The sequence below is a fragment of the Amblyraja radiata genome, chromosome 46 (assembly GCF_010909765.2).
Source record: "Amblyraja radiata isolate CabotCenter1 chromosome 46, sAmbRad1.1.pri, whole genome shotgun sequence".
Classification (NCBI taxonomy): Eukaryota; Metazoa; Chordata; class Chondrichthyes; order Rajiformes; family Rajidae; genus Amblyraja; species Amblyraja radiata.
Window position 1 is genome coordinate 3012386 of NC_046001.1, and position 26321 is coordinate 3038706.

Sequence of the window (26321 nt, forward strand, 5' to 3'; positions counted from 1 at the left end):
AAAAATCCGCAATGCTGCGTCCCTCTCCATGTCAATCAGAATAGTAAACTGCACCACCGTTACACTTAGCACCTGCTGACCGCACATTTCCTCCTTAAAGAGGAATTGACAGAGGAGATGGTGAGAAGAAGCTTTCTCAAGCAGGAGAGTCAGGAGGTATAGTCTCAGGACAAGCGGCCAGCCACTTTGTTTGAACATGAGGAGAAATATCTTTACTCAGAGGGTTATAAGTCTTTGGAACCAGAGGACTGTGAATGCTCAGTTGTTGAATAGATTTAAGGCTGAAGTTAAATCGACTTTTTGCCACCAACGGAATCGGGGGCGATGGAAATCAGGCAGGAAAGTGGATATGGTTGCGCATCAGCAATGGGTTCATTGAGGTGCAGAGTCAACTCGAGGGATTGGCAACTTCTCCTTCACGCTGTTGCGTCATAACATTTGCGACAAAAGTACCAGACGACGGCCATTTCCAACACAAAGGAAGCAAGCCCTCCATTCAGTGACATTATTATTGTAGAATCCCCAGTGTGGAGCTGGCGAGGCAAGGGGAATGGTTACCATTCAACTGAACATTAACAGGAAAAGCTACAAAATACTGAGGCCACAAGAGTAGGTTAGAGGCTGAGTATCTGCCAGCAAATTAACTCATCCCTTCGCACCCTCTCTTTCCAGGACTCGCAGATACAAGCAAAGAGATGGAATGATTTCCACTTGCCTCTGTGAGTGCAATTCCAACAACACGATCCAGAACAAAGCAGCCCACTTGTGGTGCCCTGTACTCCACCTTAGATGATCACTCTCTCCTGCCTAGACGACTGTGCCAACCATCAACCAAATAAGTTCATAAGTGATAGAAGCAGAATTAGGCCATTCGGCCCATCAAGTGCACTCCGCCATTCAATCATGGCCGATCTATCATTCCCTCTCAACCCCATTCTCCTGCCTTCTCCCCATGACCCCGGACACTCGCACTAATCAAGAATCTATCTATCTCTGCCTTAAAAATATCCATTGAATGGATAAGAGCAACTCATCAAGGTTTCCTTGACAACATGGGAGCATTGCAGGCAGGAGATTTAGTGAGGTGGTCTGGCCAAAGGTACAGGCAGCAGATAATTGGGGACCAAGAAAGGTAGAGAGGGTAGAGTGTAGATACATAGAAAACATAGAAACATAGAAATTAGGTGCAGGAGTAGGCCATTCGGCCCTTCGAGCCTGCACCGCCATTCAATATGATCATGGCTGATCATCCAACTCAGTATCCCGTACCTGCCTTCTCTCCATACCCTCTGATCCCCTTAGCCACGAGGGCCACATCTAACTCCCTCTTAAATATAGCCAATGAACTGGCCTCGACTACCCTCTGTGGCAGAGAGTTCCAGAGATTCACCACTCTCTGTGTGAAAAAATTTCTTCTCATCTCGGTTTTAAAGGATTTCCCCCTTATCCTTAAGCTGTGACCCCTTGTCCTGGACTTCCACAACATCGGGAGCAATCTTCCTGCATCTAGCCTGTCCAACCCCTTAAGAATTTTGTAAGTTTCTATAAGATCCCCTCTCAATCTCCTAAATTCTAGAGAGTATAAACCAAGTCTATCCAGTCTTTCTTCATAAGACAGTCCTGACATCCCAGGAATCAGTCTGGTGAACCTTCTCTGCACTCCCTCTATGGCAATAATGTCCTTCCTCAGATTTGGAGACCAAAACTGTACGCAATACTCCAGGTGTGGTCTCACCAAGACCCTGTACAACTGCAGTAGAACCTCCCTGCTCCTATACTCAAATCCTTTTGCTATGAATGCTAACATACCATTCGCTTTCTTCACTGCCTGCTGCACCTGCATGCCTACTTTCAATGACTGGTGTACCATGACACCCAGGTCTCGCTGCATCTCCCCTTTTCCTAATCGGCCACCATTTAGATAATGATAGGGAGTTTGGGTTTCCACTCTGGCCAATCCTCCCAGTAACAAAATCAAATACTAGAGGGCAAAGCTTTGAGGTGAGAAGGGCAACGTTTAAAGGGGTGAGATTTTTACACAGAGGTTGGTGAGTGCCTGGAACGTGCTGCCAGGGATGGTGGTGGAGGCAGATACAATAGTGGCGTTTAAGAGACTTTTGGATAGGCACATGGATATGCAAAGAATGGAAAGATATGGATCATGTGCAGGCAGAGAAGAGTTGGTCTTGGCATTGTGTTGTACTGTTCTATGTTCTAATTAGGGGTGTGCAATAAATGCTGGTCTTGCCACCAACAACATCCAAAAACAAAATGTGAAAGAAAACATACTTCCTGTAACATGATGACCAGAACCATAAAGGCCGAAGACATCAGTGATATCAAAGAATCACAAGTCAGAACAAAGTGAAAGAGCAGCTTTCTTCAGACTTTTAGAAATCTGGATATCAACTAAACCTGCATGGGTTGCCTTAATGATCTTGCCAATCTGGGTGTAAGGTGTTGGTCAGTTAAAATCACATCAAATTTCAAAGTGCATCAATCATGGCGCCTCCGTTTACAGGCAAACATTAGGCCAATAAGTATTTTGCTGTAGTTAGGTGGGAGATTTATTGGTTTAATGTTTGCTTCTGTTTGTATTGTGGTGGGTAAAGGTGCACTGGTTTGAATTGTATTAATTGAATTGAATTGTGTGGGGTTAAAATCAAGCCCTGAATGTCAGTAGTTATAAGACCGTGGGTGAGCCTAGTTCCCTCCACAGCTGACTGCCACAAATATATCCAACATGACCCAGGTCCATATCATGGACTTGGGTCATGGTCCCTATAATGATGCTCCAGTAACTGAAGTCCAACCTGCCTCTCGCTCAAGGCCTCAAGTGTCATCTCTGGCTGCGATCAGATGATGTGCCAGACCAAGGATCAAATCTTGTTGGTAAATTTGCTGACCCTTGGCAAAGCTGGATTTAAATATTTTAAATTCCCCTATGGATTATTTTACATAGCACTTATTTGAAAAGCAGTATTAATAGATACGTCTTCTCACTGATAAGAAATCAGAGATGCTTACTGTCGCCACAAGGTCAATTTAACAGGACGTAGGAGGGCCATTGTAACTGATTGTGACATTTGATCTAACCGAGGACCACAAAACAAATTATGCAAACGTGTATGCACGACACATCTACGTTAGTTATCGTACAATTAGTGATAATGGTTCCATTCACGTGGCAGCATACCACAGTGGGCTTTAGTGGAGAGAACGGATGCAGGAATCTGTGGTTCTCAGCTTTGCCCTTACCCTGTAAATGATCCTCATTGTACTATTTGTAAAAACTTTGCAACGACTCACTGAAAGAATCTTCCGCACATCAGCCCGTTCCAGCAGTGTTTACTTTGGGGTCCAGTAATGGTTCGCCTGAACCCGATTCCGTCGAGTCGTTCGGCTGCAATCTCTTGATGGTGTTTTTTAAAGTCTGCCGCTTGTTGCAGAACCAGACTCTGACCACCTCTCGGTCATAGTTCAGCTGCTCGGCTATCTCTGTCATTTCTTGACCGGTGGGGTGGGTGTTCTTCTCAAAATGGACGTTCAGGATTTCCAGGGCCTGCGGTGTGAAAGACGTGCGGCGTTTGCGTTTCTTCGAAGGTTCGCTGCCAACAAACTCGGTGAGGTTTTGTATGCCCGCACGATGCCGCACTTCTGCTTCTGTCAGCCACCTTTCAAGCACCGGCTTGATCTTCTGCGCACTCTTAGGAGTGATGTCCAATTTCTCAAACCTGGCAGGAGACAAAACAGCACGATTAAGTCGTATACCTCACTGATTGTCCATCTCTCCAGAAACCGAGCACTCAATGTTTTTTTTCATTCTGATCATCTGGGGTGTGTTCAGGAGGTTGTTGAGTGATAGGATGGGCAAAAATTAAATGATGGGTAGGGGGCGCTGCACTGGCAGCTGCCTGTCGGCAGCGTGTCCGTCTTTTTTCAACTTTTTTAATTTTTTTAGTATGTTTAAAAGTCTGTTTTTAATGTTTCTTTGTGTGTTATGTGTGGGGGGTGGTGTGGGGGGGTAAGGGGGAAACCGTTTCGGCCGCCTCTTCCATGGAGAGGCGACTTTTTCAGGTCGCCTCCCCGTGGCCTAACAGCTAGGATCGGCGCCGACTTTCCCGGAGACGCGCCCGGAGCTTCAGCGGCGGGCACAGCGTGGACTCTCGGCGCGGAGCGGGTGAGACCTCGCTGGAGGGGAGCGCTCCGTTACGCTGGCCCGGGGCAGCCGGCAGCCTGAAGCAGCGGTCTGCAGAACTCCAGCTGGTGCGGCGTCTACAGCCCGGGATCTCACGTGGAGGACCCGGGGGAAGAAGAAGCTTCCACCGCTGGCCCGCGGCCGTCTTCTACCTCGGGTGCGGTATGGACTTATCATCTCCCCTGGAGGGGAGCTTCGACCGCCGGCCCTGCAGACTGCGGTGCTTCCGGCTGCAGCACGGCAGGTACTTTAAAACTTTGACCGCCGGCCTGCGGCCTACACCAGTCTGAAGCCGCGGTCTCTGGTTGAGAAGAGCCGATCCTGGACTCACCTTGACTTTGACTTTGTCCCTTACCATCTGGACGCCCGCAGCAAGGGCTGTGGAGGGTGGAGGTCCCGACCACGGGGGAAAATGGAGGAGGACTGGCCAAGCTCTGTGCCTTCCACCACAGTGATGAATGCTGTGGTGGATGTTTGTGTAAATTTTTTTATTGTGGTTGTGTTCTTTATTATTGTACCGCTGCTGGCAACCCAAATACCACCGACCTTGGTTGTGTGGCAATTAAATTATTTCAAATTCAAATGAGGCCAAGGTATTTTATTTTCCACTTGTTACTACAGCCTTGGTCAATTTACAGCTCAGCGGTATGAACATTGACTTCTGCAACTTCAAGTAACCCTTGCTTTTCCTCTCTCTCCATCCCTCCCCCACCCCAGTTCTTGGACAGTCTGACTGTCCTCCTGACTTTTTTGTATCTTTGTCTGCCTTGCTCCCACCTTCAACAATGCTAACAATGATCTATTCTACATTTTCCTTGTGCTTCGTCCCCTTTGATCTGTCATTTTCACACCTTACTCTTCCATATCTCTGTGTCTCCCTTTCCCCTGACTTCGAAATGAGTTACAAAATGCTGGAGTAACAGAGTCTGAAGAAGGGTCTCGACCCAAAACGTCACCCATTCCTTCTATCCAGAGATGCTGCCTGTCCTGCTGAGTTACTCCAGCACTATGTGTCCTTCTTTGCTTCTCCTGCTCGATATTACATTGTGCACCAACAGCTGAGTGGCTTTGTTACCTGCAGATAGCTGACTGGCTGTAGGCAGGTCCCTCTGCTGCACTCAACGCCTGTCCAACCTGTGTCTGTGTCAGCCCGAGAGATAGCCGTCGGATCTTAAAGTTCTTTGAAAATTCACGTATTTCTTCCAGGTTTATTCCGTCCACCTCAGTGGGTGCATTCTGAGGCTCTAAAATAAGAACTTGCATTTACACAGCACCCTTCACAAGTTCACATTGCCCCGAACGGTTTTAAAGCTAATGAAGCCATTTAAGTGTAGGAAGGAACCGCAGATGCAGGTTTACACCGTAGATAGACGTAAAAAGCTGGAGTAACTCAACGGGACAGGCAGCATCTCTGGAGAGAAGGAATGGGTGACGTTTCAGGTCGAGACCCTTCTTCTCGACCTGAAACGTTACCCATTCTTTCTCTACAGAGATACTGCCTGACCCGCTGGGTTACTCCAGCTTTTTGTGTCTATCTAAGCCATTTCAGAGTGGCCCCTGTTGTAATGTAAGAAATGTCACAGTAAATTTGCAGACAACCAGCTCCCACAATGAGCAATGTTAGAAGAACTGCCCGAGGTGGAGGACGGTACTCTTATAATATTTAACTAGCAACTCGATAAGCACTTGTTGTACGAGTCTCTGACCAGAGAATCAGTTTTCAGTGATATTGGTTGAGACATTATTCCAGATAGGATGCCTTTGTGAGAAAATTAGAAATGCTCCGCAAATGAGATTCTTCTTTTGCCATTGTTTGGAGCCAGGCACAAAATGCTGGAGTAACTCAGCGGGTGAGGCAGCCAGACTCTTTGGTGAAAGCTCTAATTTAGTTTATTTTAGAGATACAGCGCAGAAATAGGCCCTTCAGCCCACCGAGTCCACTCCAACCAGTGATCCCCGCACGCTAACACTATCCTACGCATACCAGGGACAATTTACATTGATATCAAGCCAATTAACCCTCAAACCTGTATAGCTCTGGAGTGTGGGAGGAAACCAGAATTTCCAGAAGAAAACCCTCGCAGATCATGGGGAGAATGTACAAACTCCGCACAGAAAGCACCCGTAGTCAGGATCAAACCCAGGTCTCTGGCGCTGTAAGGCAGCAACTGTACCGCTGCGCCACCGTGAAACTGGGTAGGTTAGGGCAGACCTTTTCTCTAAAGATGCTGTCTGACCCACTGAGTTACTCAATCACTTTGAGTCTATCTTCGGCAGAAGCCAGCATCAGCAGTTCCTTTCTACACTCTAGTTATTGTTATATTGGTAGTCAATATAAATAGTGATAACTCGTGAATCACCAATTCATTCATTGAGCAACTGCGCACATTTAGTGCCGGATAATTTTTGACTGGTTCTGTCTCATACATACGGCTGACCAGTTGTCCAACACTAGCATTGGAAAGAGTGTTGGAAAGAGTGTTTCTTGAAGTAACGGGAGGTTCAGTCGGTGCAGAGGATGCGGCTGGTGTCACGTTGGGTGGTGCAACGGTAGCAATTGGCTGGAAAGCTTGTACCTTAAGGAAAAGAAGGGCAGATGAAGTTAAAAAATTCTTCCTGTGATTTCCATTAAGAACATTTTAGCCTAGCATGAGCGAAGCTCTGGTCAAATATTCCCAGATTGTCCCAAAGAAAATTCACTCTCAACGCCACCAGGTGCTCGAGTTATTTTTTAGATTTTACAAGCAGGAATTGAGTGATTGATATTTTACTGTCACATGTACTTGGTACAGCAAAATACTTTGTTTTCCAGACAACACTCGTATGCAAAGAGCCGACAAAGTTACAAAAGTATTCAATATGGTCCCGATGGTCCCTCTTCCTTCTCGTCCCCACTCCAGAAAGTTTACAGTTGAGCATACTGTCGCCTGCCGTCTTTAACGGCCAAACACTGTTACCTGTTTTAGTCCTGCTGCCCTTCTTTGCTGTCCTCCAGTCATCTGGCGCCTGATCTGTGGCCAGTGGGAAAATATCTAAGATGGCACCCAAACTCAGCGACTCTTTGTGTGATAGTCAGAGAAATGGATCTGCAATCACGCATTCCCATCACTCCACTCTTTTAAATACCTACTCCTACAGCAACATTTCTTACTTTAACTATAATATCGGATTTTACTGGCTTTACTTTGCACTAAACATTATTCACGTTATTCCCTTCATCATGTATCTGTACACTGTGATTGTAATCATGTATTGTCTTTCCACTGACTGGTTAACACGCAACAAAAAGCTTTTCACTGTACCTCGGTACACGTTACAGTAACTAAACTCAATTGAATATATATCGATGTTCCTATAGAAAATCTGCTTGGTCATAAAGGGAAGCCATTCCTTCTGAATTTGCAGTGTTTAAATTGAATTTACAATAGATGGTGTTTCTTGCAAACAGATTCTACTGAACTTAAAATAAATCTAGGAAGGATTACCTGCTGTAACGTCTTTACAGGGGAGAGGAGGCCCCCTTGTCGGCTGAGAACTGGTACAAACTGGTTGCTGATCACAGTCGCAATCACTTGACCGTGTGCGTTCAGTAGCATCTGTGGTGTGACTGCTTGCACTTGTAGGCTCTGTGCTGGTACTGCTGTCACAGTATTGGTTGTTGATATTGTAGCTGGATTCATGACTAAGGGAAGAGTTCCTATGACCTGCATGTGAGAATGACAATGGCAGTAAAAGGATTCAAAAAAATAAAAGGACACGGCTGCAAACATCAAGGCCATAAAACCACAAGGCACAGGAGCAGAATTAGGCCATTCAGCCCATTGAGTCTACTTGCCTCTCTTTTACTTTTTATATATCTGAAAAAACTTTTGCTGTCCTCTTTTATATTATTGGCTAGCTTACTTTGATATTTCATCTTTTTTCTCCTTATTGCTTTTTTAGTTGCCTCCTGTTGATTTTTTTAAACTTCCCAATCCTCTAGCTTCCAACTAATCTTTGCCATGTTATATGTCTTCTTTTAAGCTGCCTTTGATTTCCTTTCTCAGCCACAGTGGCTGTGTCTCCTGCCATCGCTGCTCCACTGTCATTCCTGCTAGGGTCCCTTCCAATCAACTGCAGCCAGCTCCTCCCTCATGCCTCTGCAGTTACCTTCACTCAACAGTAACACCGATACATCTGATTTTAGCTTCTCCCTCTCAAACTGCAGGATGAATTCTATCATGTTATGATCACTGCCTCCTAGTGGTTCCTTTACCTTATGCTCCCTAATCAAGTCTGGTTCATTACACAACACCAAATCCAGAATTACCATCAAATGTCACAGTTGGATTTTATGTGCAAGGCAATTACAAATACTTTATTAGGAAATATCACTTAGATAATTTCAGCAATGAACTGAAAAGATGTCATTGATTCCCACTTCTGATTCGTATGAATTAATTTGTCCCAATGTTCAGTTCAACCATAGTCCTTCTTATCTCACCCTTTTCCAAGTCATTAATCTGACTCTTGCATCATTTACACCTGCTAATGGTCGAAGCAGGAAATCAACATTACACAATGTGAGGCCATTTTATCAGACATTAAGCCGCGGGCATAAAAGATGTTTCTTGGGCCACATAACAAGAGCTGATGCTGTATGTGTGGTTTGGCTGCATCAACAAGCAAGGAATCTGACAACCCAAGATACATTATTAAATAAACTGTGAAGAGCCATATGTTTGGGTACCCAGTTTCAAACAAACAGAGTGTTGAGATGTAAATTGCAAACTGCATATGTCGAGGTAGAATGGAAAGATCTGAAAATAATTTTAACACTTTTCAGTAGATAGTCATAATGTGGAAACAGACTTGCCCACACCGACCAACATGTCCCATCTACACTAGTCCCATTTGCTTGAGTTTGGCCCATATCCCTCTAAACCTGTCCTATCCATGTACCCGTCGAATTGTTTCTTAAACATTGTGCCTCAACTACCTCCTCTGGCAGCTCGTTCCAGACACCCACCACCCTTTGTGTGGAAAAGTTAACCCTCAGATTCCTATTAAATCTTTTCCCCTTAACCTTAAACCTACGTCCTCCGATTCCCTCTTCCCCCACTTAGAGCAAGAGACTCTGTGCGTCCACCACCTGATCTATTCCTCTCATGCTTTTATACACCAATCATAGATAAAAAAGAGTTTTGAATTCCTCTCTTGTGAAAGCTCGGAATAAGCTTGTATTCCAAATCATCTTCCGTCACCATATTTAATTTGCAGCAACAGCTACTGATTTACAAGCCAAGTCTATAATCCAAGCTGCTGATCATAGACATATTTTGTTTCACTTTGAAGCAATGGGGAATATGAATAGCTTTTTGTTTTTGTTGCTTATGGTTTCCCAGCAGTCTCCTAAAACAGATGTATTCTGATATTATTCTGAGCGGCAGTGCTGGTGAGGAAGTTTATTCGGGAGTGGACATATCGTGGGTGCTGAGAAACCAAATCTGCTCAGGTAGTTCCGCAACACATAACATAGAGGTTAGCTTGGAGACAGCATCCACACCAGGTGTGACTGCATGATTTGCTTGCAGCCTGTAGATATAACTGCACTTTCGAATAGTGAAAGGCGTGGATGGAGTGGATGTGGAGAGGATGTTTCCACTAGTGGTGGAGTCTAGGACCAGAGGCCACAGGCTCGGAATAAAAGGATGTCCCTTTAGAAAGGAGGAGGAATTTCTTTAGTCAGAGGGTGGTGCATCTGTGGAATTCATTGCTACTGACGGCTGTGGAGGCCAAGCCAATAGATACTTTTCAGGTGGAAATTGATCGATTCTTGATTAGTACTGGTGTCAGGGGTTATGGGCAGAAGGCAGGAGAATGAGGTTGAGAGGGAAAGAAAGACCAGCCATGATTGAATGGCAGAGTAGACTTGATGGTCTGAATGGCCTAATTCTGCTTCTATAACTTATGAACATACATCTGCAGTTTCAAGATTCTAGGATGAGTGAGGTGTGATTTCCTCTTGCTTTCTTTCCCCTCTCCTCCCCCTACAATCAGTCTGAAGAAGGGTCCAGACCCGAAACGTCACCTATCCGTGTTCTCCAGAGAAGTTGCTTGACCCACTGAGTTACGCCAGCATTTTGTGTCTTTTTTTTGTGAAATGACAATGTTATCTTCTACCGGTTCAGTCTCACAGCTGGCCACAGTTATAGCAATAGATGCGCCAATTACAGCAAATATTATCTCCTCCAAGGGAGTATTGTTAGGTTATTCTGGTTTACCCTTCCCTGGTTAGTTGCTTCTGCTTCTGGCTGCACATCACCTTAAAGCAATCATAGCAATAAGTTTAGTTTGGTTTAGAGATACAATGCGGAAACAGGCCCCACAGCCCACCGAGTCCGCGCTGACCAGCGATCCCCTCGCACTAACACTATCCTACACACTAGGGACAATTTGTAATTACATCAAGCCAAATAACCTACAAACCTGAAGGTACACAAAATTGCTGGGGAAACTCAGCGGGTGCAGCAGCATCTATGGAGCGAAGGAAATAGGCAACGTTTCGGGACGAAACCCTTCTTCAGACTGATGGGGGGTGGGGAAAGAAAGAAGGAAAAGGGGAGGAGGAGGAGGAGCCCGAGGGCGGGCGGATGGGAGGGTGGGAGGAGACAGCTAGAGGGTTAAGGAAGGGGAGGAGACAGCACGGGCTAGCCAAATTGGGAGAATTCAATGTTAATGCCATAAGGACGCAAGGTCCCCAGACGGAATATGAGGTGCTGTTCCTCCAATTTCCGCTGTTGCTCACTCTGGCAATGGAGGAGACCCAGGACAGAGAGGTCGGATTGGGAATGGGAGGGGGAGTTGAAGTGCTGAGCCACCGGGAGGTCAGGTAGGTTATTGCGGACTGAGCGGAGGTGTTCGGCGAAACGATCGCCCAACCTACGCTTGGTCTCACCGATGTAAATCAGCTGACATCTAGAGCAGCGGATGCAGTAGATGAGGTTGGAGGAGATACAGGTGAACCTTTGTCGCACCTGGAACGCAAGAAATGCAACACCTGTCCCTTCACCTCCCCCCTCGACTCCATTCAAGGTCCCAAGCAGTCGTTCCAGGTGCGACAAAGGTCATCCTCATCCTGTATCTCATCCAACCTCATCTACTGCATCCGCTGCTCTAGATGTCAGCTGATTTACATCGGTGAGACCAAGCGTAGGTTGGGCGATCGTTTCGCCGAACACCTCCGCTCAGTCCGCAATAACCTACCTGACCTCCCGGTGGCTCAGCACTTCAACTCCCCCTCCCATTCCCAATCCGACCTCTCTGTCCTGGGTCTCCTCCATTGCCAGAGTGAGCAACAGCGGAAATTGGAGGAACAGCACCTCATATTCCGTCTGGGGACCTTGCGTCCTTATGGCATTAACATTGAATTCTCCCAATTTGGCTAGCCCGTGCTGTCTCCTCCCCTTCCTTAACCCTCTAGCTGTCTCCTCCCACCCTCCCATCCGCCCGCCCTCGGGCTCCTCCTCCTCCTCCCCTTTTCCTTCTTTCTTTCCCCACCCCCCATCAGTCTGAAGAAGGGTTTCGGCCCGAAACGTCGCCTATTTCCTTCGCTCCATAGATGCTGCTGCACCCGCTGAGTTTCCCCAGCAATTTTGTGTACCTTCGATATTCCAGCATCTGCAGTTCCCTTTTGAACAACCTACAAACCTGTATGTATTTGGAGTGTGGGAGGAAACTGGAGATCCCAGAGAAAACCCATGCAGAAAACGTACAAACTCCATACAGACTCTGGCTCTGAGAGGCAGCAAATCTACAGCTGCGCCATCGTGTGGCCCCCTTATAAGCACCCAGCACAAAGTTATTGCATCCCTTTGCCTGTTTTGATGACTACCAAATATAGCTTCCACCTTCCTTTGTAACAAACAGATACTTAAAATCATGCAAATAATTGTGATAAGTTTCAAAGTTGTAGCAGACTTACCTGTCCTTGTGCATTAGTTATGATCGGACTCATAATTCCCTGAAAACCATGCATGGCATTGGCAATAACTGGTGTAGCAGTCAAAGAGGCAACAAGTTGAGCTTGACTGCTGAGCTATGAGGTGAGAAAAAGAAAGACAATTGTTCTTATGCGAACCCAGTGATAGTTTAATATCATAGCAGATAAGGTATGCACAAATTTCACAGTGATCGACTCCAAATTTCTTAATTAAACTTTTCCACTCTGAGTAGCTCTGCTTTATATTCTGATATTTAGAACCACGTGAAGACAAAAGAGCAAAAAAAAATCCTTGACGATTGCGTCTTTCCCGCTTTGGCCGAAGAACGGCACAAAATGCCGGAGTAACTCAGCGCGTCAGGCAGCATCTCTGGATAGAAGGGGGGGAGAAGGGGGGAGAGAAGGGGGGGGGGGGAGAGGGAGGGGAAAGAAGGGAGGGAGAGACACTTTTAAGAAGCCAGACAACGTTTAATAAAGTTTAGCGGGCAATTAACATTACCAGTCGGTTTACTTACCTTTTTTTCCTCAACGAGCTTTACCTTTGACTACCTTTGATTACTTACAAATAGCATTATGACCTACTAGGACCTACCTCGTCTAAACCCACGACTAAAAAAATATCGATTTTTTCCATGGCGACCTTTTTTTTTACTCGCGGCCATTTTTCAACATGCTGAAAAATGGCCGCGACCTAGCTGAGGCCTCGAGTACGCGGGGACCACTCTCGAGCATGAAGGAGAGTTATAAAGACCTCCTAGGACCTCGTGTCAACCATGCTGCAAGTATGAGTCAAGGCAAACTCGTCTGAACTCGCGAATTAGGTCGCCGCAGTTGGACAGCCCCTTTATGCTCTCCTATTTAGAATAAGATACTGTTACAAATAAACCAGCTGCCTCAGAATGTTTTGAAATGATTTCTTTGAGAAAGTTGCTGTAGTGGCATTGATGTCTGTTCCATTTATTCCCCTTGGCATTCTGAACACCATCATTTTGTTTTGCTTTCAGAAGAAGTGGAATTTATTTTCAGCAAAGTGGAATTTAAATTCTCTGCAATACATTTGAGTAACTCACGATTGTGGGATTTAAAGTCAGGCCTTGAGGTGTGTTAATGGAAGTAATCTGAGCTTGTGTTTCCGTTTGCTTCGGTAGAGTAGGCTGAGGTTGTAGGGTCTGTTGAAGCTGTGCCCTCTGGAGTGTGGTATTCAACAAGGATGTAGCTACAAGGGAATTGGAAACAAAACCCATTGATTAGAATGAGGTACATTAAAAAAAAAACCAAGATAGACACAAAAAGATGGAGTAACTCAGCGGGTCAGACAGCATCTCTGGAGAGAAGGAATGGGTGACGTTTCAGGTCGAGACCCTTTTTCAGTCTGAAGTCGAGAATTTTCTTCAGTCTGAAGAAGGGTCTCAGCCCGAAATGCTGTCTCTCCAGAGATGCTGTCTGACCCGCTGAGTTATTCCAGCTTTTTGTGTCTATCTTGGGTTTTAACCAGCATCTGCAGTTCCTCCCCACACATTTTAAATACCCAGATTAGTTCTATTCCAGCAAATAGAAGCTTCTCACTCTTGGATTTACTACAATCTCATCTAATAATGTGTCACTAATTGTTTACTTATTAATACATTCAGATAGAAATTCATCTTTGATCATTTGCACTAAATGTGATCATATAGTAGCAGTTGCTCCAGACACATTAAGTGCATAGCTGAGCACAAATTTCTATCTTATACATGTGCCCATTATAGATAATTGGTACAGCTTCAAATGATTCAGAATACCCATTCAGAATTACTCTGTGATCTAGATCTCCTTTCTCTAACAAATTACAAACCATTTAAAACGGGCTACGGTTAAAAGATGAGTTCCCCATAAATATCATCAAATGCCTTGCGCCAATGAACTGGAACTATTAAGTGATGAGATAGAGTCATAGACTCATGTAGCGTGGAAACAGGTCCTTTAGCCAAATTTGCCCTCATCGACCAACATGTTTCATCTACACTAGTCCCACCTGCCTGTTTTTAGTCCATATCCCTCCAAGCCTATCCTATCCATGTATCTGTCCAAATGTTTTGTTGTGATAGTACCTGCCTCAACTACATCCTACCTACCTCCCTGTGTAAAAAAGCTGCTCCTCAAGTTCCTATTAAATCTTTCTCCCCTCACGTTAAACTTATGTCAGACATTAAGTTGCCTCCCACACATTGGCGGCATGGTGGCGCAACGGTAGAGTTGCTGCCTTACAGCGCCGGAGACCCGGGTTCGATCCTGACTACGGGTGCTGTCTGTATGGAGTTTGTACATTCTCCCCGTGACCTGCGTGGGTTTTCTCCAGGAGCTCCGGTTTCTTCCCACATTCCAGAGACATATGGGTTTGTAGGTTAATTGGCTTGGTAAAATTGTAAATTGTCCCCAGTGTGTGTAGGATAGTGTTAGTGTGAGGGTATCGCTGGTCGGCATGGACTCGTGGACCAAAGGGCCTATTTCTGCGCTGTTTCTCTAAACTAAACATTGGTTATTCTGTTAACCATTATCGCCGGAAGCTGGCGTCCTTTTCAGGACGGACGATGACAGCGAGGCCAACATTTGAAACATGGAAGATGGACACGAAAGAAGAAGATGTATGTAGCCCTGAGATACAATCTCTCGTGAAGGGGTGGGAGATTGCAACCTTCACGTGGTCCGCCCTGTTTCGACGAATGCAATCAACCTGGCGTGCACAATCAAATAAGATCAAATAGAACAAGATGCTGCAACTTTAGGCTGTGCACGCCATACGCAAGAAGAAGAAGAAGCTCTGTGAAGCTGAGGTCTAGCTTTGAAACGGCAGATCAAGGTAACTGATTTATGTGTTGGAGACAAAGTCACCTGCTGCTGTTAGTCTACAATTTGTTTGTATTAGGCAAAATCAAATTAATGCACATTACACGGACTGTGGAAATAAGTCAGCACCTATTTATAACCACTTGAGGTCTGATGAATTAATCAGAGACACGATGTCCATAAAAAGACACGGTAAAATTAATGCTACCCTCTAATGAAGAAGACATACATTCCACCTGCCGACGGGTTATGACAGCAAAATTAAAACCATAGACCAGTAATCCAGACACATTTACTGATGATCCAGAAATATAATGTAGAATTCCTGCCATGGGAATTTAAATGTGGTTACCTCAAATATAAAATAATCTGGAAATAAAAAGTTAGCATCAATAACTGTGATCATGAAACTATGGGATTTGTTGTAAAACACACACCTGGCTCACCCATGCCTTTCAGAAAAGGAAATCTGTTGTCTTTGCCTGATGGCGATCTACTTGTGACTCCGTATGCACAGAAATGTGGTTAACTGTTCTGAACTGCCTTTGCAAACCTACTTAGTTACAGAGCAATTTGTGGTGGGATAGGAATACTGATCCTGCCAATGTCACCCACATTCTGGGAACAAGTTAAAAAGGATCATGGCACGAAAGCTGGAATGGAATGAAGATAATGAAGATATAACAATAAGAATTAGCAGCAAGAAGCAAATGGTATAACAAATGCATCGAATCTTGAACAATGATTTACTTTGCTCATTAAATGATGTGCCTTGTTTACAACTACGCAGCTGAGAAGCACAAATATTTAATAACATCAGAATCCTTCCATTATTCTTTCCACAAGTGACAAACGTTCTAATATTCAATTTCAACCCAAATCTTCCCACATTTCTGCAATTGCCTGTAGATCCGAGTCCTCTTTACATTTGTATTGCTTATTCCAACCAATAGTAAACGTGCCGACAACAGCCGTTCCGAATTTTTGTAATTTCAGCACAAGCTTGCTCCATAGAAAATCACAAAACTAAAGTCTCCGAAGAAAGTCTGTACGCTAAATACAACGAGATCTTGTTTTTCTACTTATAAACTTACCTCCTATCGCACCTCAATACCTCACACCTGTCTGGGTCAACAAATATTGTGAAAACTTCCTTAAGTTGGCCCTCAGGTCGAAGCCCCGGCCGTAGCAGAGGATTCTGGCACCACGTGCAAGACTGTCTCCAAGAATCAATTGCACACGGCCTTTTTCCAGCATCGTGTATCTGAACATTTTTTTTCCTTCTAGAGTGAAATTCAATAATGGCCATTTTATGTGACTCCAAAAATTTGACTGACAATATACAATTCTGGCTGGATGGTGCCTGGGACACTGTCATTCAGACTTTATTTTCCTGGAGTGACATTCAAAGGTCAGTCCTGTGACAAATAGACCATCCCAAGGTATTTTACCTTGCTAAATGCTCGATACCCCAACCTTTAGAGTAATTGAGTCATACAGCATGGAAAGAGGCACTTTGGAATAATTTGCCCACACCGACCAAGATGCCCCATCTACACTAGTCCCACCTGCCCGCATTTGGCCCATATCCCTCCAAACCATTCCTACCCATGTCCCTGTCCCAGGTTGTTATAGTCCCTGCCTCAACTTCCTCCTCTGGCAGCTCGTTCCATACAAAATTCTCCCTCAGCTTCCTATTAAATCTTTCCCTTCTTACCTTAAACCTATGTCCTCTGGTTCTTGATTCCCCCATTCTGAGTAAAAGAGTCTACTTATGCTTGCAACTCGTTATTATTATGTTGGTAGTAGCCTGTCAGTATAGATTGTGCTGTTTGTCATCCCAGCACATTCAGAGACTGCCTTGAATAACAAGGTGGAAAGGAAGAGGGCAACCTACAGTCAGAAGTCGCCAGGATCCATAATAATGTAACAGCAAGAAATCCCTGATGAGGTCAATGTCCTCATTGCACCTGGGGAAAGTCTGCAATGCGTTTCAACAAATCCCATCTCCCAGCAATTGCCCATTTACCTGCTCCCTGTGGGTGACACGCGTTCTACCTCTCTATCTACCTCTTTGATGACCCTCGGACTATTCTTGCTTTACCTTGCACTAAACGTTATTCCTTTTATCATGTATCTATACACTGTAAATGGATCGATTGTAATCATGTATTGTCTTTCAGCTGACTGGTTAGCACGCAACAATAGCTTTTCACTGTACCTCGGCAATAAATTGAACTGAACTGAGTTCTGCTCTAGAGGATTCAGGTGAGACCCACACTGGAAGACTACAGATTGATATTGATGGGCATGCACAGCGAGAGATGTTGGATCACTGGCTGGCCTGTCTGAAAACCTGCACGAGTTGTCAAGGATCACGAGAGAACCACACTCCTGCCATGCAGAGTCTGACGGCCAACTTCCCAGCTTTCATTGTGATACACTGAGGCTGCTCAAGCTACGAGTGCTGCAATGGAAGCTAACATCTGCATCACACAAACACAAGCTGCTCAAGGTTGGGCAACACACTGGATTTCTCAGCCCAACATGGCCGGCCTGTCTCTGGAGATCCTCTATGCTTTGCAAATGGACCAAGAAAATGCAAGCAGGGGAAGCTACTTTCTCTCGGGCACGAGACAACTCCCCCTGTACTCCATCACGGCAGGTTGATTTGAATAATCTAACAGGTACATTTTTAGGTATAGCTAACCCATTCAATAACGTCAAACAAACAAGACTTTAAAAAAATAGAGCTTAAACAACGCAGTTTATAGAATTCTGTGCACAGTAAATGATGTGTGACCTACCCTGTGTGTTGGGCAGAGGAAGCTTGAGAATGCCTCCTGCACCAGTGGCAGGGGTGAATCCTGGGAGAGAAGCAAGAGGTGCTGCGGGAATAGTAAACACAAGTCCCTGTTGTGCATTTATTGGACTTGTCATGTTGAGCGGAATGAGAAGAGACTGGTTTAATGGGACACTTCCTGCTGAAGCCATCACCACTGTCGCCAGGTTTTCCGATGTCAGAAACTGCGGGAAAATACATTGCATAGATCAGTGGACGGCAAGCAACTGCACTCTGATTGTTTTTAAACTTAAACTTTGTTACACAACCGAAAGGAGGGGGGAAATCAGCATTGTTCCCTTGATTTATCTTAAAAACTGCTCAACCATATTCAGTGTTCCAGCCAAACCTATTAACAAGAAAGGTATCTAGCTGTGCAGTGAGTTGGGCAGTGAGGCCATGTGGCCCATTACAATTAGCTCCTTTGTCTACTTCTGTTGCTTTTGGAAAAAAGAAATCAACTGTTCCAAACTTGGATAGATTATTGAGATTGACAGTCTGAGGGCACAGCAGGCTAACTCCCTCCAAATTTCTCTCCTTCTAATTTACAAAACCTTGCTTTCACACGGAAGCTCCTCAAGCAAAAGAAATGAGAAGTCCTGTCTACACGGCCACCAATATTACTCTCCCTTCTCCTCACTGATGTGGAACTTTGTTCCTGCTCTTTCCACTTCCTGGGTCAGTCATCACCCTCAACCGCAGCACAGACCAAAATGACCTTAACGCTCTACCCACCTCATTCTAAGCTGCGTCAAAGGAAATATACAGCTTGGTGATTCCCCCACTAATATTCCTTTTGTTCCTTTGCTTCAGTACCAGGTCTTTGCTCAATGCTTCCCTTTAACAACTCTGGTGCGAATGCTGACCAGACCATCACAAATACAGAGCCATATTTTGGCTTTCTATGGTTGACTGCTTTGCAATACTTTGTTTGACATTGTGCACGGAAAAGTTAATTTACAAAATGTGAAATGAGGGGCGAAAAGGGGGTGGGGGGTGATTTTACAACGGCACAGGATAAAGTCTTTAAGAAGGAACTGCAGATGCTGGAAAATCGAAGGTACACAAAAAAGCTGGAGAAACTCAGCGGGTGCAGCAGCATCTATGGAGCGAAGGAAAAAGCAACGTTTCGGCCCAAAACGTTGCCTTTTTCCTTCGCTCCATAGATACTGCTGCACCCGCTGAGTTTCTCCAGCTTTTTTGTGTACCACAGGATAAAGTCTTCCTTGGTTTCACTGCCGAACGGTGAGATCTAATTTAATCTAAGATGGTACCCTCTGGTTATGGATTATCCTCATCAAGGGAAATTATCCCTCTGCATATATTTTATTGAAGCACTTTATCACTTTAAATACCTTGACTATATCTTCCTCAGTCTCTTAAATGCAAGCAATTAAAAGCAAGCTAGTGATTGGATATGTTTTTTTAAACATTTCTCTTAATTATGTCTGACCTGATTCAAATATTTTTCCTTACCTATGAGTGAGGAACTGTGACTGTGAACTGGGACTGTGAACACCAAAGGCATTTATTTATTTAATCTTTTCTTCACGAATTTAATGAAAACAGCACAGCAGCCTGATATATAAATGCTCAGGAATTGAGTATAATTTGGATTTCAGTACCAGGGATGGCTCCACCACTTTTCCCTTCCATCCATTAACATTTAAAATCAATTTTTATCACCAAATCTTTGGTCAATTTCCCTTGTTTGTTATTCTTCAGTCCACAGTTCATTTGTAATTGATCATACCACTGTAATAGAATAGAATAGAATGCAATTTATTGTCATTCAAACCTAGGTTTGAACGAAATATCATCTATCTAAGCACCTATCCATGCTAAAACGTCCATACAAATGGAAGCTGTTAATATTTTTCTGTACTTTTCAATCCAACCCTTGCTCCTTTCAGTGCTTCACTATATTCCTACCAGCTTCCTTTGTTTTGTGTAGGGGTACAGCGCGGAAACATGATCAGCCTTTAGACTTTAGAGATACAGTGTGGAAACAGGCTCTTCAGTCCACCGAGTCCGCGCCGACCAGCAATCACCCCGTACACTAACACTATCCTACAATTTGTTAATTTTTTTACAGAAGCCAATTAACCTACAAATCCGCACGTCTTTGGAGTGTGGTGGGGGAAACCGGAGCACCCGGAGAAAACGCACGCGGTCACGGGGAGAACATACAAACTCCTTTTAGACAGCACTGTAGTCAGGATGGAACCCGGGTCTCTGGCGCTGCAAGTCAGCAACTCTACCACTGCGCCATTGTGTGCTGTTCCTCTTGTTTTTTCACTCTCCAATGGATTACATTCCTTCAAGCAAGCATGATTTTCACAACCTATTTTATTTACCCTTTAACTCTTTTATTTTTTTTGGGGGGGGGGGTTTAAAGATATTATCTGCTTCATTTGAATCACACAATTCTTTCCGGAGGAGAATATGTATGTGCTATTTAGTGTTCTTTAAGCTGCAACATGATGCAACCAGCATTCTTACACATGAAGCACTGAGTTCAGCAAATCACTTAATATTACTTAGTTCTGTTCACAGCATCACATATTAATCCAGCACTTAAAGTATCCTGTGACCACTCACAATTTTTAAATAGATGAAAGATGCTTCCATGCATAAATTTCAAACATTTTCCATAAAATCTGCAGAGATCACGTGGCAGTCATATGCTATCAAGCATGAAATCTCTATCTACACAGAGAGCACATTTTTACCAGATGGTTTACCGGAGTCATTGTTGGTACTGAGATGGGCACAGTCTGCTGTGCTTGAAGCTGTACCCTGTTGGTTTGTATTTTATTCACTGGCATTATCCCGGTTTGTTCTAAAATATAAAGTAGCAATAAACAAAATTATTTAGGGTCTTACAAACTATTTTTCGTGAATGCAAAATGGAAGCAAATATTTTGTTCACAATTATTTAAAGTCAATTTTAATAGCCCTCTTTCTTTCCAAACTTAAGTTTGACCTTCTCTTCATACATGCAGATACCTTTAAGAGATTTAGAAATACTTGACTTAATGACTCGACAGGGAAATCGTAGATCAGTAAATATTTTGAGTTGCACAGAAATTCTTTGAAGATCAGCACCTTGGGATAGTTGAACTTTTTTTTTTCAAGATACTATGAATTCAGAAAGGGCAAATAATGCTGTAATTTTAGTAAGATTCTCTTTACATTATCGGAGAACAACAGCAATTACTTATTTTGGTATTACTATTGGTTTATTAACGTCATATATACTGAAATACAGTGAAAAGCTTTGTTTTGCGTTCTATCTGTCAAATCATACTATTCAAAAGTCCTTCAGGCAGGGAAGGGTCTAAATTGAACTTTGTTTGCCTGTTTGGGATGAGCATAAAAGGCATTGAGCTCATCTAATAGCGATGTGTCGTTGCCCCTGATTTCAGCTTGTAGCTCCTGATGGTATTCAGGCCCTGCCACAGTCACCGATTTGGGAACAGCTCCATCCTAGACTGCAGGAAATTACACAGAATTGTGGACGCAGCCCAGACCATCGCACTGACCTCCCTTCCATTGACTCCATTTATACCTCACGCTGCCACGGCAAGATCAGCAGCATAATCAAGGATGAGTCTCACCCCGGCCACTCCCTCTTCTCCCCTCTCCCATCGGGCAAAGGTATAGAAGTGTGAAAACACACACCTCAAGATTCAGGGACAGTTTCTTCCCAGCTGTTATCAGGCAACTGAATCATCCTATCAAGAACTATAGCGCAGTCGTGAACTACTATCTACCTCATTGGAGACCCTCGGACTATCTTTGATCGACTTTACTGCCCATCTTGCACTACATGTTATTCCCTTCATCATGTATCTGTACACTGTTGATGGTTCGATTGTAATCATGTATTGTCTTTCCGCTGACTGATTAGCACACAACAAAAGTTTTTCAATGTACCTCGGCACACGTGAAAAGATATAGAATATGCAAGGAGAAATTGAGAATTAGCTCAGTAGGAGAACATTCTTACTATATTTCCCACACAATCAAAACAATTAATTTATTCAATTAAATAATCCAAATTTCCTTACTTTTATAACTTTTGGTTCCATGTTACACAACAACATGTGATTTGGTGCAAGTAGAAACCAGGGAAACATGGAGTAATCCTCGGAGTTAATGCTACACCTCAAATCACCATATAGGAGTGGCCTGTGTAGATGTACCCAATTTATATATTTAAAGTAGGTAATAAATTGTGATTGTATTGCCGTATTATCTCGTAGGAAAGCACTATTTTTTTTAAACAAGTGTGTAATTGCCAATAAATGAGAAACTGGCTTACACAGGTCACAGATTAAGGTCTAAATCACAATAGCAGACATGGTTTACCTGTTCCAATTTAACAGAGATGGTACAATTTCAGCTGTTCATACATCATTGCCAGTCATTCATTATCTTTCCAAATTTAGCAATTTTTTTGCCGTATTATTGCTAAATTGAAATCGAGGGTAGCATAAAGTCTAACTGAGGGATATAGACTTTATGGTGCTCACGTGAGGGCGGCCCAGCTCGAGGGAAACGGCGCTCCCGTGAGGGCGGCCCAGCTCGAGGGTAACGGCGCTCCCGTCGGGGCGGCCCAGCTCGAGGGTAACGGCGCTCCCGTGAGGGCGGCCTGGCGCGGGGCTGAGACGCTCCCGTGAGGGCGACCGGGCTCGGGGCTGGAACGGTGCTCCGGTGGCTGAGACGGCGTTCTGGCGGCGGCGGCCTGAGTCCGGGGTTCGGCCGCGGGCCAGTGGACGACGTCGTCAACAGCTGCATCCGCTGGACTGGAGGGCGGCAGCTTCGACCACCCCGGGCCGCGGTGTTTGAACCGGCCCGTTCGCGGAGCTCGGTGAGCCGCGGGACTGATTTACCATCGCCCGGTGGGGTATCACCTCAGCGCAGAGGGAGAAGAGGAGGGAAGAGACTGCAGCCCTAAGATTTTTGCCTCCACCACAGTGAGGAGGTGCTTGGTGGACTCACTGTGGTGGATGTTAATTTGTGTTTACTGTCTGTTCTGTTGTCTATTATTGTATTATTGTATGTATGGCTGCAGGCACGAAATTTCGTTCAGACTGAAAGGTCTGAATGACAATAAAGGAAATTCAATTCAATATACAGAAATAGATTACAGCTTTATGAACATAGGTGTTTAATCCATTAATGATGTCACAGATTGTGGTGATAAAATTACCCCTCAAAATATAACTAGTTTGTTTTTAATTGTGCCATATAAATTTGGCCATTTTTTTCATTAACGCGATTCCAATAATTCAACAAAGGGCATTGTTGGGATTCTCAAAAGATTAATAGAAGAGCTGCTTAAAAATGTATGAAATCCAAGAATAACCAAAAATAAACCCTGCTCACCACTAGACCCGTGGCTTTGGTTCTCCTGCACACAGTTGTTGAGTTCTTTCGGCACCTCAATGGAAACACTGCCGTCATTGCCTTCCTCGCCCACTACTGCCGCTGGAAGAACAATCCTTTGAGGTTCTGCGTCACCCCCTACTTTGGATGGAACATCCACTTTCCTTGATGAAACTTTGGTGATTTCCTGGACAGTCATCGCAGTAGCCTGCGAATACATGAATTTAATAATCAAATCTCAGAAGCTGCAGCTGATCCCCTTCAGTAGGGTCCGACATCTTGTGGTTCACCATTTCGTTTCCAGGGCTTGGAAAAGTTTTGAGATACAGAAGTGGAGAGATGGATTTGCTCTGGATTTTAAAATTATCTTCATCAAAATTAAAGACAGTTAACCTGTGGCTTGGACTATGTAACATGGTGCCACAATCTGGCGACTATTGCATATGGACTCAGTGGGCTGTTTCTATGCATGGGGTACTTGCAAAGGATTGTCTTAATGTATGGTAATAATCTCACTGGTCTATATGCAATAAAAAAAATCACTGTACTTTGGTACACTTGACAAAAAAAAATGAAACCATTGAATTTAACCATTAATAATCACTTTAAAAAAATTAAATGGACTAAATAATGAACAAGTGTTATTTCCACAGCAATACAGTGGGTAAATATATCAGAGAACACAAACTACAGACAGGCTTTATCTCTGGTATAGATGCTAAATGCTGGAGTAACTCAGCGGGACAGGCAGCATTTCTAGAGGGAAGGAAAGGGTGACGTTTCGGGTCGAGACCCTTCTTCAGACTGGCGATTCCTTTCCCCTGACTGTCAGTCTGAAGAAGGGTCTCGACCCGAAACGTCACCCATTCCTTCTCTCCAGAGATGCTGTCTGACCTTCTAAGTTACTCCAGCTTTTTGTGTCTATTTTCTGGTATATCTTACCTCATTTTAGCCAGATCATTGTAGATCATTGCAATTAACTGATGTTCTCAGCAATAGAGGAGGAGGATGGGATAAAAGCTCATTCTCAACCCTGCTTTCTCTCCCACGTCAACACTCACAACATGGCTCCCACTGCTTGGTATGTAGACAAAACTACCTCAACAAAGTAAGTGCAGAAATAGTTTTGGATAAGATTAATGGCCTGCACAATGATAGGCCATTTATAACAAAAATGCTAAGACAAATGGTGCGAGTCGTATGTGAGCCACTGTTCGATTTATTCAAAAGTTCAAGGAGATCCAGGTTGATCCCAAATGGATTGGAAAATATCCCCTACGAGTACATTATTGAAAAGTAAAAGATTATAGCCCTCGGAGTTTCATGTCAATTGTAGAGGATCCTGTCACGTTGAATCTGACATGATCATCTGGTGAGTTTGGGTGTCATTCAGTAATACTTTTGATTTGAGTTTCCAATTAACAAGCACTCCAAGGGTGCAAAACCGTCAGACGGTGACCAGGGAGAGGAAAAGAGCCATGGCCAGGGAACATTTGTCATTTAACAAAATTTACTTGGAACAAATTTCCGCTTATCAAGAATAGACGTCCAACATATGGTGTGAACTCAGAAGGGCAGGGTGGAAGTGGTGGTCACAACATGTTAAAATATCAAATCCAGTTCTGCATCTCTGGCACTAAGCCTCATGTGAAGAATCGAACTGGGTCAAAGGCACCTCCACTAGTTCCTTGTACACCCCATTGAGTTCAGCGAGCCTGTTGTGAAGTTGCCACAATCCCTCAGCCACATCTCCTGCAACAACAAAAATCACCTAACCGCCAACAGTTCGTGGTAACAGGATGTCAACACTGAAGGAAGCATTTTGCAAGAATTTCACACCATAGAGAACTAACCTGGAAACGCCTGTGAAAATTGTTTCCTCCAAAGCACACTGCTGCGGGATTCTGACATTATATAGCTGTGAAACCGGTCTTGCACTGAATATATTAACATGTATAGAAAACTGACGAACAACAGATATAGGCCAAAGTCAGCATGGGTTTGTGAAGGGGAGGTCTTGCTTGATAAATTTGCTGGAATTCTTTGAGTCAGTAGATATTTACTTAGATTTTCAGAAAGCCTTTGATAAGGTGCCACACGTGAGGCTGCTAAGGAAGATGAGAGCCCATGGTATTCGAGGGCAGATACTAGCATGGATAGAAGGTTGGCTGGATGGCAGAAGGCAAAGAGTGGCAATAAAGGTTTTTTTTTCTGGTTGGCTGCCAGTGACTAGCGGAGTTCCGCAGAGCTCGGTGCTGGGGCCGCTACTCTTCACGTTGTATATTAATGATCTGGACAAGGGGATTGAAGGCTTTGTGGCAAAGTTTGCGGACGATATGAAAATAGGTGGAGGGGCAGGTAGTGTAGAGAAAGCAGAGACTCTGCAGAAGCAGCAGATGGAATATAGAGTAGCAAAGTGTGGAGCCATGCATTTTGGTGGTTGGAATGAAGGCGTAGATTATTTTCTAAATGGGGAGAGAATCCAGAAATCGGAGGTGCAAAGGGACTTGGGAATACTGGTGCAGGATTCCCAAAAAGTTGATCTGCAAGTCAAATCGGCAGTAAAGAAAGCAAACTCAATGCTAGCATTTATTTCAAGAGGGCTTGTATACAAAAACATGGATGTAATGTTGAGGCTCTATAAAGCGCTGGTAAGGCCACATTTGGAATATTGTGAGCAATTTTGAGCACCATACCTGAGGATGGATATGCTGGCTCTGGAGAGGGTTCAGGTTTACAAGAATGATCCCAGGAATGAGATGAGCGTTTGATGGCACTGGGCCTATACTCGCTGGAGTTTAGAAGAATGAGGGGGGGGGGGACCCCATTGAAACATACAGAATACACAGTGAAAGGCTTGGATGTGGAGAGTCTAGGACTAGAGGTCATAGCCTCAGAAGTAAAGAACGTTCTTTTAATAAGGAGATGAGGAATATTTATTTAGTCTGAGGGTGGTGATTTTGTGGAATTCTTTGCCACAAAAGGCTGTGGAGGCCAAGTCAGTAGATATTTTTTACGGCAGAGATGGATAGATTCTTGATTAGTACGGGTGTCAGGGGTTATGGGGAGAAGGCAGGAGA

At 44.2% G+C, this 26321-nt stretch overlaps 1 protein-coding gene across 1 annotated transcript in view; it reads right to left on the reverse strand.

The window, feature by feature from the left end:
- Window positions 1-2172: 2172 nt before the first annotated feature.
- LOC116968779 (POU domain, class 6, transcription factor 1-like) overlaps window positions 2173-26321 on the reverse strand; it is a 38813-nt gene continuing 14664 nt past the window's right edge. The window contains exons 3-11 of the mRNA XM_033015607.1: window positions 23242-23449; window positions 20592-20689; window positions 17813-18032; window positions 13250-13395; window positions 12162-12275; window positions 7684-7902; window positions 6630-6774; window positions 5274-5442; window positions 2173-3734 (exon numbers count right to left, since the gene is read on the reverse strand). Of these exons, the coding sequence (XP_032871498.1) occupies window positions 3329-3734; window positions 5274-5442; window positions 6630-6774; window positions 7684-7902; window positions 12162-12275; window positions 13250-13395; window positions 17813-18032; window positions 20592-20689; window positions 23242-23449 (1725 nt within the window). The 3' untranslated portion in view covers window positions 2173-3328. The remainder of the gene's footprint in view (window positions 3735-5273; window positions 5443-6629; window positions 6775-7683; window positions 7903-12161; window positions 12276-13249; window positions 13396-17812; window positions 18033-20591; window positions 20690-23241; window positions 23450-26321) is intronic.